Source organism: Mus caroli, chromosome 4 (assembly GCF_900094665.2).
Source record: "Mus caroli chromosome 4, CAROLI_EIJ_v1.1, whole genome shotgun sequence".
In the NCBI taxonomy this organism is placed as follows: Eukaryota; Metazoa; Chordata; class Mammalia; order Rodentia; family Muridae; genus Mus; species Mus caroli.
Genome location: NC_034573.1, coordinates 40132139 through 40144994, shown reverse-complemented (window position 1 = coordinate 40144994; position 12856 = coordinate 40132139). Strand labels below are relative to the sequence as shown.

Sequence of the window (12856 nt, the reverse complement as noted above, 5' to 3'; positions counted from 1 at the left end):
TGTGTGTGTGTGTGTGTGTGTGTGTGTGTGTGTGTGTGTGTATGTGTGTGTGTGTGTACTGTTTGGGGGAAGGGCAATCAGAGGGGGAGCCAGAGAAATGGCTGCTTATGCTCTAGGGCCTCACAGAAGTATGGAAACTAGCCTCCAAGATGAAGAGCGAGACAAGGGTACCCAGCTTTATCACTGCTGTTGGAAGTTCTAATAAGAGGGAACGGTCACAAATGAGAGAGAGATAGGTGGAATGTAAACAGAAGAAAATGTTTCAGTTTACAGACAACATGCTCTTATATGGGGGAAAGTCTAAACTTCCATATTCCAAAAGGAAAGGAAAAAAAAACCCTATTCAACCAACCAACCAACCAAAAACCCCATTCCCCTACCTCCAAAAACCTGTTACAAGTAATAAACCCAGTAACAGTTGAGGCAGAGGCTAAAGGCAGTGGTGTTTCTATACACCAGCAACAGAAATATGCAAATGCAATTAGGAAAGCAGTTCACAATAATAATCAAAGAATAAAACACTTGGGAATAAAGTTGAAATACATACACACCAAAACTACAAAGTATTGATTTAAAAACTGAAAACAAAGAATAACTGAAAAAACAAACCTGACTTAATGGATTGGAAAGCTTTGTCGTATTAAGGCATCAACACCACAAAAAGCAGCCTGTAGATTCAACACGACCCCCATCAAAGCCCCAGAAGTCTTCTTCACAGACACAGAAAAGCAAAGGCACACAAACAACCACAATGATTCCCCAAAAGAGCAGGAAGAGGAGCCTCATGCTCACCGGTTTCAAAGCCTCACCACTAAGCTAAGGACATGCCGGTATGGAAGAGTGGGCACAGCAATCAACAGAGTCGAGAGGCTAGAAATGAAATCAAACACATATGCCAAACTTTTGTCAGCTCATCAACAAACACTGCATGTCTGTTCAGCAAGTGTTGGGCCACTAGATGCTCTCATGTCGAGGAACGGAGTCTGGCGGACGCCTACCTCACACTATATGCAAAAACGAAACCCAAATGGACCAGCAACCTATCAGAACTAGAACTGAGACATTTTAAAGAAAACAAGAACACAGTTAGAATCAGCAACTGAATCTTGTGATAGCCACAGGCACTGAAAGAGATCATCTTGGGCTTTGTCCACAGTTGAAAGTCTCAAAGGATATGATGAAGAAAGGGCAAAGCCAATTTTCGGAGTGAGTAAAGTGTTCATGGGTCATATATTTGATAAAAGTCTGGTATCAAGAATGGATAAATGGGCTGGTGAGGTAACTTGACTCGTAAGGGCCGTTGTTCCCCCAAGCCTGACAACCTGAGTATAGTCCTTGGAATTCACACCGTAGAAGGAAAGAAACAACTGCTGTCCTCTGACTTAGGCATGCATGCATGCATACACACACACACACACACACACACACACACACACACACACACACACACAGAGGCATGCAGATGATCACACAAATAAATACATGGAATAAAATTGAAGAATACAGAAATAACTTTGACAACTCATCAACAAAAAGCCAAATGGCCCAACTTAAAAATAGGCAAATTATTCAAGTAGACATTGCACCAGCCTAAGCTAGCTCTGAAGGATTAAATTCTCAGTAAAGCCTGGGCTAACACTGTGAGATACCAGTTAGAAATGGAGGAACTCTGGCCCTGGCCCCTCTGTAAAAAAAAAAATCATTACTTATTTAACCCATAGGAATTTCAACTAACATTAATTACATTCTTCTAAAAAATATTATTTTGGTTGAATTACTTTGTTTTGGCTGAATGGGTGTCTGTACACCACGTGTATGCTTGGTGCCCCTGGAGGCCAGAAGAGGGCATTGGATCCTCGGGAAATGGCGTTACTGACAGGTGTGAGTCACTGTGTGGGTGCTGGGAATTGAACCTGGGTCGTATGGGAGGAGAGCCAGGACTCAACCTCTGAGTCATCTCTCCAACCCCAGTTACATCGTTCTTGATGATGCTGATGGACCTTTTAAGCTTGTTGCCATATGAAAACATCCTAGCCCCTCTGCTGCTCCCTTAGGTCTGCTGCTGACTCGCTCACAGCCTCAGTTTCCCTAGCTTTCAAATGGTAGGCGAGACTATGGGAGCCAGAGAGCTCTGTATATGGCACAAGTAAGTCCTTGGGTGAAAACACCGCTAGAGCTCACATTTTTTGTTGGGTCCATTCAGCAAACCTCCTGCCCATCATCACTGCCCACCCTCTCCATAGTCTCGGCCCAGCACTCTTCCAAGTTTCATGGTCTGCTTGCCTCCTTGATCTCCCAGTTTTCCGGAGAGCCTGAAATGGTTGGGATCCATAGGGACCCAGGGCCTGTGATGGATGGAATCCCTCCTCAGTGTCTGCCTCTTTGTGCGTGCACATTCTACCATTTATCAGGCAGTCACACAGCAACAGGTGCTGTGCTGACAGCCAGAGGGTTACAGAGGAGAGAGTTCTAGACACAGAACCTGCTTCAGTATGCTTATGTTCTTGTGGGTGGGACGGTGGGAAGGACTGAAAAGGGAATCAGCTGCACCGTTAATTAAAACAAATGCTTCGATTCAATAAATATTCACTAGGCACCTTTTATGTGCAAGGCGTTAGTCAGGTGCTGGAGGTGTGACAAGATACAGGGCATTTGTGGATCCTGTGCTAAGGCAGTGGAGTGGTATACATTCATCACCTTTGCCTTATACTCAATCCATTCTCTGCTCAGCCCTACTGAATGCTAGCCCCTGTGCTAGCTGGGGCCACTAGGTAGCCCATGTCTCTACTCTCAAGAAGATTAGCTTGAGAGGAAAAGATGATAACGGGGAAGGTGCAGATAAAGACACACTCAGGTCTCTGAGATAGGAAATATCCAAGAGGGGAGTGGAGGGTGATGGTACATCTTATCAGAGGAGATGGAGGCAATGTTCCTTAAAGAGGTCAGTATGTACAGAACAGATTAGTCATGGCTAATGCTTGCTGTGCACTTGCTGTGCACCAGGGTGGGGTGTAAGAGCTTTATATGCATCTCTGACCCTCTGGTAGCCTGGGAGACTGGGATGCTATTTTCTTCACCCTGATTTGCTAGAAGAGGAATAGAATTCATTCACTGAGCTCTCACTGCTAGCAGGACCTGGGCTCTAGGCTGTTTCCAACTACTGCATCTCCTGCTAGACAGTCAGACACAGCCCTAAGGGCAAGGAGATGGACATCAGGGAGAGTATAACATCCCTGTAGTAAAAATGCCTGTACGTTCTGAAGATCAGAACTCAGACTTCTGGTCTACCCTATTCATTGCCCTTCTGCTCCACAGGGTCTGCAGGCGACAGGGCAGAGAGTAGGAGCCATAACATGCAAGTAGATGATCTAAAGGGAAAGGGAAGACCTGAAGGGTAGAGTGTCATGGAGAGCTTCTATGCATCCCTCCCCCTGCCCTGGAGACTTCTAGATGGCTTGTTTCTGTCAAGAGCAGAGGATTTTGAGAGAAGAGATGAAGGATGGATGTTACCATTGCCAGAAAAAGAGAGACTTTAGAGGAGGCAGAGTTAGGACAGAGGGATTTGGACTATGCACCTTCATCCTCATTTACACAGACTGGTCCTTGTTTAGGCCTCCTGGTTTGACGTTATTAGTAACAGCTTCCTCTTTCCCTCAAAAGTATCTAGGTTTCAGTGAAAAATAGCCAATGCAACCTAAGTAAAGGGAATTTGGGGAGACACTTTGGTTGTCTGAGTAAGTCTTTTTCCTCAGATTAACCCCAACTGATTGAACACACATCACAGATGATGTTTTGGGAACAGGGATGGTTTGCTGTTTAGACGGGAAGGACACAAGAGAGGCCCGGGCACATTTGGCCCAACACAGGGTGGGACACACAAGTAGCCCTGTGTGATGCCCCAGGAAGGACATGCTCATGAGAGCCGTGCTGTTTAGTACCTCGTTTCTCCCCTGTGTAGGGAACCAGATCTTCTCGGTCCTTAAATTCCTTCGCTTGCTTTTCCAAGTGGTCCAAAAGCTCCTCTCTTTTAAAGGGGCCTGTGGGTGCTTTGGTGGTCTGATCCTTCTGCCTCAGGCCTGCAGGGAGCAGTGCATTCTAAGATGGGGGTGGTGGGTGAGAAAGAGAGAGAGAGAGAGAAGGAGAAAGAGAGAGAAAGAGAGAGCAGTCAGCAGCTATAGGCACGCAATTCTCCAGAAACACAACACAGACCAGCAGGGCCTCAGAACTGGAGAATCCAGCCAAGTCCTTTCCTTTTCTATGCAAGGAACCTGAAAGCTAGAGAAGGGATGGGACTTGTTCCCGGTCACAGGGCACTTAAGGAGCAGAGAGAAACTGTGGGGCTCAGTCCTCCAGTGCTCCCTACCTACAGCACTTTTTAAACATGTGGGGTTAACTGACAGGGCAGCCAACACAGGCTGAGCATAGATTCTTGGAATTGGGTATTTGAGTACAAAATTATATTTGCTACAATGTGGTTAGTGATCCAAGAGAGGCTGAAGGGAGCTTGGGAGGGTCTTGGATGGAAAATGACTTATGAAGAAGGGAGACCCCCAACAAGCCTGAGAAAATCAGCTCAACAGCAGTACAACGTAGGCCAGACACACTCAGTCCCCAGGCTCTGTGGCCTAAGAAGCCTTGTGCGTCTGGTGGGGTGTGCTCATGAGAACTGATTGTTAAATATTTTGAACGTTGCCTCTGGAGATGGATTTCTCAAGCATGATAGTATTAACCCAGTTGCTATGTTCTCCTCTTCAGACATGGGCAGCTCACTGTCAAAACAGATTCCTCGTTAGGGGGATTTTGACCATTTGAATTGGTTTCACCCTAAGTCAGTCCTTAGCATTTCAAGAATCAAAGACAACGAGAGTTCCAAGGATGCTTAGAGACTATACAACCCTTCCTCCAAGGGGAAACTGAGGCCCAGAGCACAGATTGCCCAAGGGGTTTTGGGGATTGGTCATGAACAACCCCAGGGTATTCCCTCAGGTGTAGGGAAGAGGCAGACTAGATTGCTAATCCTCTTGCACTCTGTGGCCCCTGGCATTCAGAGAGCTAGAAGGGGGATGCCTCAGAGGAGGTGTGCAATCTTTGCTGCACCCCAAAATTGCCTAGATTTGTGTCACTCTTAACTCAAATATGGGTTCCCCTGAAGAGCTTATACCTTTTTTACTCTCCAAATTCTTTCCTGAAGACCCCTTGAGGAGAGGATGAGAGATACATGGGGCAGGCATGCTCACAGGGCTGAGACTTGGAAGAGAGCCACAGGTTATTTATGATGTACTTCCTTACTGTGTAACACCTGCTGTGGTCTCAGTAATAGTGGGGTGGGCCCCTCCATTAGGTCACAAGGATCTACACATTGCAAGGCTGGGAAGTAAGTAAGTTCCTCAATAGGAGCTGAGATACATGCAAAGGGATGTAGACCAGAGGCCACAGAGACACTGGGAACTGGGGTATTTTGTGTGAAGAGGACCAGTATGCAGAGAACCAAACTTGGGGTGATTTGAGGTCAAGGACAGGATATAAATGATGCCACAAGAGTCACTGCTCTCCTACGGCAGCAGTTCACAGACAGCACTCACTGTGGTGAGCAGGGCAGGTGGCTCTCCCAGATGAGCCACTTCTGCTGCAGGTATAGGTCACATGACACTTTCTAAAGCGAGATGTGGGAGTCATTCCTTCTATCCCATGGCAGGGGACACTTAACTGCCTGCCATGTCTGTCTATGGCTATTCATAGTGGGTGACCCACGCCAACCATTAGTGGGTGACACACCTACTTTGTGACAGGTCTGCGTTCCTCGGTTGAGGCTACATCAGGCCTAAGGCCTGCCATGGACTAATGGTGGTGCAACTGAATGGTGCATTAACCAAGCCACCCTGACCTTCATGTACAATGGTTTCTATGGTGACAGAATGTGACAAATGATAAGGGTGATTGTCTCACACAAATTTGGGTGAAGTTAAAATTAGACAATGTGAAATGTTGCCCTGCACTGATCTATTAAATGTCCCCACATGATAGCTTCCCACTCTTGTTTTGTCACCAGGTAAGATACAATTCAGCAGGAGGCCAGTCATCCAAGATGGGTAACAGAAAATAAGTTATTCAGATATGTTTTAGAATCCAAGAAATCCAGACACCAAATATGAAATGAGTTAATTTCTGAAGCTAAGTGCCTGATGGTCGTCCCTTCAAGGGCACAAAGGGATTTTTCTCTCCATAATGGTTTATTTACTTTATTATTGTTTTGCCTTTCTCTTTCTCCTCCTCCTCTCCTTCTTCCCCTCCTCCTTATTTATTATTATTATTATTACTACTACTGCGACTATTCCTACTCCTACTATTTTTATTACTATTTAAAGCAGAGTCTCATTCTGTAGCCAAGAGCTGTGTTCAGTTTGTCCCCCTTCAGCATCCTCAGTGTTGTAATTACAGATGTGTGTCACCCCACCAGGGTACCACAGAGGATTTTAATGGCAGGAATGGGTTGGGGTTCTATTGAGATGAAAGAAACCCGTGAGGTTGGAAAGGGGTTTCAAACTAGATCTTGCAGCCAGATAACCCTGGCTTAGCCAGGGCCGTGTCTCCACCTTGGTATCATGGTGTGTGAAGCTGGACAACAGAGTCACGGAAAGTGTCCTAATGCTCTGGTTGTAGTTGTTATGGTTTCTACCCCATTAGAGTCAGTAATCTGACTGCCTCTGCCTCCCAAGTGCTGGGATTAAAGGCGTGTGCCACCACACCCCGCAAGAAGCTAAATTTTAAAGCCCCAGATTTCAAAAGTATTTTCTAATGATTCCTAGCTCATCGACTTCCTAAAGTACACTATGACCATGCCTGCCTTACTAGGGCTCAAAGCTTATTTTCTTTCCATTAAAGGCCACATTGACCAAATATCACAGCATCTTCAGTTAAAATCAAAGAGAGTCACATCTTTTAAAAGTCTTAGTTATTTATCACTTTATCTTGTTCTCAAAAACAGCACATGACCTCACAGTGTATGTAAATATTAACCCAAAGTAGATCAAAGACCTCAATGTAAAGGCTGAAGCTATAAAAACCCAGAAGGTGCTGCAGACACAGCGCGGACATAAATCTCCTGACTCCGCGTTAGGCAGTGGTTTCTTAGATATGACACAAAACAATGAGCAACAGAAGGAAAAAAATAGATGTCCTAGATGGACTTCACCAAAATTAAAAACATTTGTGCTTCAAAGGACACTGGCAAAGAGGCATGCTGGGAGAAATGCTTGTAAATCACATATCTGATATCCACAATATCCAGAGTGCATGCACTTCTCTTGGGACTCGATAATAGAGGACCAAAACCAACCAACCAACCAACCAACCAAACAAACAAACAAACAAGCAATTTAAAGAATGGTCAAAGAAGCTGAATTGTTTTTAAAGAACATACAACAATCCTGATGAGGGGCTGGAGAGTCGGCTCAGTCAGTAAAACACTCGCTCCTCTGTAAGGGGGAGGAGCTTTGAGTTTGATCCCTAGGGTACAATGAGTCCTTGAGCATCTGCGGTCCCCAGTGACTGGGAGGCAGAGACAGAATGGTTCCTGGAGCTTGCTGGCCAGCCACCTAGCCTAACTGGAGAGTGCCAGGTTCACTGGAGACCCTGCTGCAAAAAGATAGGGTGGATGTGCTTATGAGCAGCATTTATTAGACTGGGGGGCGTTGTTAATACAGAAATAAAAAGAAAGAGATGGAGTGAGGGGGCACTAAGAGGAGTTAGAGGAAGGGGGTGATGGATTAATGTGCTGAATACACTTTGTATAAATGTATGGACCATCCATAGAACTAAATATATTGCTAAAAAATAAGGTGGAAAGCAAATGAGGAAGACCTCAGACATTGACCTCTGGTTGCCACACGCACACGTATGAACGTGTATACACATATACTGCCTACATGCAAAATAAATAGATTAAAAATTTTAATTATAGGACATTTCTGGTCAGTTGGGTGTCACAATGCATGCCTTCAATCCCAGCTGATGTTGGAGGATAGAGAGTCTGAAGCACTCGGGACTATGTAACAAGACCCTGTCCCCAATCAAACGGAAAGCCTATCTCACAGACATCCAGTAAGTTCATTAGATACTCAGCACCACTAGCCACCAGGGAAATGCAGCTCACACTGGGCAGGCACAGTCAAAAGCACAAGTGTCAGCGAGAATGTGGTGAAACCGGAGCTGGGCTGCTGGCCAAGAATGTGAGATGCTATGGTCTCCTTGGAGAGCAGTCTGGCAGTTTCTGAAAAAAGCTATACATAGAATTGCCATATGACCCAGAAACCTCACTTAGGGATGGAAAAGCATCCGAGCCATAGGCTAGCCCCAAAATGTGTACACAGATATCCATAAAAACATGACTAATAATGGTCCAAAGGATGGACCAATACATGTTAAATTCCATTAACTGATGGATGGATAAGTAAAATGTGGTAGATCTATGCTACTGAACACTAGTGAGCCATGAAAAGGAATAGAGTACCACAACATGAGCAAGCCAGAGAAGATGCTAAGTGAAAGAAGCCAGGAACAAAAGCCATGATTATATGTATGATTCCTGGGATGGAAGCCTCAGCACCTACAGAGCCAGGGCCTCCTAATGTGGTTGGTGGGAATGACAACCAGGCCTGCTTCAAGGGGTCTCAGCAAGACTGAGGCTGAGGCAAGTTTATTGCAAGCTATCAGTCTTCTTATTCTCTTATCAGAAACAGAATATAATGGCGGCTGCCAAGATCAATGCAATGGTAGATGTCAGGATACAATGGTGTTTGCAAGCTATACAGATAATATAAAACGAATGATAAAGACTAATTGTTCTGGCAAGCCTCTATATGCTTTGCTGATTTCTAGGGAACACAGGCTGCCTGGATGCTTCATTACCTGAGGGAGTGCCTCAGTTTCTCAGGAATTGGAAGGCACACTGTGCCCCAAGAGTCATGTACTCTAAGCTGAAAAACCATTGACGTATGTATGCCTCTCCAGGCAGCTAGAACAGGCCAGCTCCATGATCCCCCACAATGTGATGTGCAAAATAGTCCAGTCTATAAGACAAAAAAAAATTGCTTAAATGGTAGCTCCAGGGCTGGAGCTAAGAGGCTGACCGTGTTCCCAACCCCCAAGCCACACTCTGAAGCCCCAACTCCCAATATGACTGTATTTGGAGATAGGATCTGTGTGGAAGTGATAGAGGTTACATGAGGTCATGAGGTAGAACAGGATTAGGGTCCTTCCAAGGAGAGACATCACAGATTGCTGTGTGCCCCTCCCCAGCCACCTGTCACAAGAGGACATAGCGAGAGGCAGCTGATCCCAAGCCAGAACGAGGTCCCCCATAAGAAATCCACCTTGCCAGACCCCAGACTGGGCCTTCCGAGCCCCCGGGACTCAGAAAATATGGTTCTAGTGCATACGTCCCACAGTCTGCAGTGCTTCATGACAGCAGCCTGGCCTCAGCTCAGAAGGGTGGGCTGAGCAGCAACAGCAAGTGAGGAAGAGGCTCCTTTCTGAGGTGATGAAAGTGTTTTCAGATTGACTACATTGAAGGTTGGATGGATTTAAACACCGAATGGTCTACTTTAAATGGGTAAATTGGATGGTGTGTGAATTACATCTAAAGAATGCTATTCCCACCCACCCACCCCCACCCCCAATAGGAAAATATTATCAAAACACCCAAAGCAACGCAACTAACTCACGCAGTCTGGGGATGCTGAGAAGTGAGGCTGGTCTCAGGCTAGTCACCAGCAGTGATGCTGGGACTGGCTAGGTCAGAGCCAGCTGGATCGAAAATGCTGCCGTATCCCACAGTGTGATGTGCCGTGGGATAGAAATGGACCACAAAGGAGATAAGAGAGCGAGTGAGAGAGAGAGAGAGAGAGAGAGAGAGAGAGAGAGAGAGAGAGAGAGAGAGAAATTACTGTTTTGGATCACCTTCAATGCTTAGGGTTCAAGCCTGGCTCTCAGACACAGGCCAGCCAGTGTGGGGAAGCGCCCCCATCAACATCTTGGTGGCAAGTAGAATGTCATGACCATGTATATGTAGAACTTATCTTTCATTGCCTTTTAAGAAACGGACTCGACAAACATCTACTGAGTGACCGTTACTAGTGTGCTCAGACAGTGCTTAAAGAGAAAGCATCATGACCCAGGCAAGTGGAGCAAAGACATTGGGAGGTGACAGGGGTGGAGCCAACATTGAACAGAAATCTCAGCCACTCATGGTCCTTCCCTCATGACAACTTGGTCAAGGCCCTGAAGGGGTCATGTCACCGAGCAGTGAAGCACAACCTGTTACCAGTCTGTATGTCACCTGTAGTGGTAGATTCTATGATGTCTGCAGGCAAAGGGGAGCCATTTGTCTCCAAGGAAGCCCAGCCTTCTGCAAGTGCCTAAAGTAAGCTGGCTGCATGAGCACACTGGCCTCACCACAGGGGCCAGCCTTCTGTATTAGACGGGAAAGTGTGTGTGGATTTAAGGAATGGATAGATAGGCCCTCTCTGATAGCCACTTAGAATGGCAGCTGTGGGACCCCTGTGGATGGTGCTGACTGTGCACCCAACTTCAGCAAACTAATGGCATCCACAGATATGGATGGTCTGATTAAACCTGCTTATTATAATGGGAACTCTTTTGATTTTAAAATATGGACATGTAATCTAAAATCTCGAGGGCAAATAAAACACATTTAAAAAAGGCTTCAGCCTTGGCCACCAGGTTGCCAGGTTTGATCTAAGTTTGCCACCAGACTAAAACTCCACACAGAGGAAGTCATTGCATCATTTAGTGTAGGTGTCTGCTCACTCCTGGCACTCGGTTAGGGAAAGAGGTACACATTCGTTTTTAATTAAAGATGCTTTTAAGCTATGAGTGGTAGTGCAGATAAATGGTTTTTAAATTATAGAAGCAAGTAATTACTCCTGTAATCCCAGCACTTGGGAGGCAGAGCCAGATGGATTTCTGAGTTCAAGGCCAGCCTGGTCTATAGAGTGAGTTCCAGGACAGCCAGGACTGCACAGAAAAACCCTGTCCCGAAAAACCAAAAAAAAAAAAAAAAAAAAAAAGCAAAAGTTTAATATATTTTTGGAAAAATTATAGAAAACTAACTACATTTCCTATGGTACTTTTTAAATATTTATTTTTAATACAAAGTCTTAAACTTACTATTTAGCCCAGGCTAGCCTCAAACAAGCATTCTTCCTGCTGCAGCCCCCCACTCCCACCCCAAGTTCCTGGGATTCCAGGTGTGTACCACAACATTTTGGGCTCTTTAACCATCAACTTCCTGTCAAATACCGGCCTCAGATGTGCAGCGCCTTAGTCTGACCTTCACATCTGCATGCTGGAGTCTAGGCATCCAAAGGACAGCAGAGATCCACAGAGTCTTTTCTGGGATGCTAGTGGTTCTCACGCCCTGCAAACTGGCATCCTCGAGCCTTGCAGCCGTCATTTCTATATGCAGTCAGAAGCCTCCCAGGCTAGATCACTTAAGATGTGAGCATGTGCAAACCTGTCCAGGCACACAATGCACTAAAACAAAGGACGAAGACTCCTGAAAACTCTGTTACGAAGTCTCAAAAGATCTTTTCCACTAACGATTTCAGGCTTAAAAGCCACAGGGCAGGAGGCCCAAGCTTGCATACAAATGACACTGTTTATAAGGAGTGTGCTCTGCAGACCTCTGCCAATGGATGGTTAGCCATGCACAGAATGGTCCTTAACTTGATTCTCCACGGTAACGAAAATAAACTATTGAATTACTTTTGCCAAAGAAATCAGTTATGTCTTAAAGGGGCGGTGGGGGTGAGTGTGTGATGTGCATAGCATGCCTTCATTGGGCTGGGTACTGCTGTTCTATGACTAAGTCCTAGAACCTCCCACATTAGAGGATAGGGCAGGCAGTCTAGCCTCCAGGATGGGTGCTGGGGAGCACTGAGAGCTGGGAGGGGAGGACCTCGCTGAGGTCACATGCTGGTCAGTCCAAGCCTCCCTTGACAAAAGGACCATCCGTCATTGTCATCTTCATTGTGCCTTAGGACTAGCCAGGTGGGCCCAGCAGGAGAGCCAGGTGCTAGGCCATGTTACCCTGTGGCTCTGAGTTTCAGATTTTAGCGATTTAACAAATCAAAAATATTCAGGTGCACTAAACTGTGTGCCAGGCAGTTTTCAGGGTTCTTTGTCTCTCTGTTGTTTCTTTTTCTTGTGTATGCATGTATCACTGTATGACGGGTGTGTAAGTGTGCGTATGTACTAGCATGCATCTATATCTGTGTATGTGAGTGCGTATGCGTGTGTAAGAGACCAGAGGCTGATTCTGGATGTCGTCTTCAGTCACTTCAGCCTACTTTTTGAGACAGAGCTTCTCACTCATTCAACTTAGAGCTCATGTGGCCATTCAGACTAGCTTCGAGCAAGGCCCCTGGATCCACCAATATCTGCTCCCCAGCCCACAGTACCAGGATAACAAGCATCCGTGGTCAGATGGGTGGGTGCTAGGGACCTAATCTCAGGTCCTTCTGCTTGCACTGGAAGCACTTTATCTGATGAGTCAGCTTCCCGGCACCTAAGGTCCTTTTGACATAACCATATGTATGTATGTATGTATGTATGTATGTATGTATGTATGTATGTGAAACAAAAAACAAAACAAAACAAAACTAAAAAAATTAAGGACTCTATGGCTCAAAGAAATACAGAAACTTGGAATTTTTTTATTTGGTTTTAAGTGTCTCAATAAATTGCCAATGTTTTAAAACCAGGGCCTGTACAGGAAAAAAAAAACAGATTTCCTGGACCTCTCAAAAAGTTTTCTGGCGTGCCGGGGGTGGGGGGG

At 45.7% G+C, this 12856-nt stretch overlaps 1 protein-coding gene across 1 annotated transcript in view; it reads right to left on the bottom strand.

The window, feature by feature from the left end:
• Positions 1 to 12856, bottom strand: part of Tmod1 (tropomodulin 1) — a 76077-nt gene that overhangs the window by 33352 nt on the left and 29869 nt on the right. The window contains exon 3 of the mRNA XM_021160876.2: positions 3939 to 4095. Coding sequence (XP_021016535.1) covers positions 3939 to 4095 — 157 coding nt within the window. The remainder of the gene's footprint in view (positions 1 to 3938; positions 4096 to 12856) is intronic.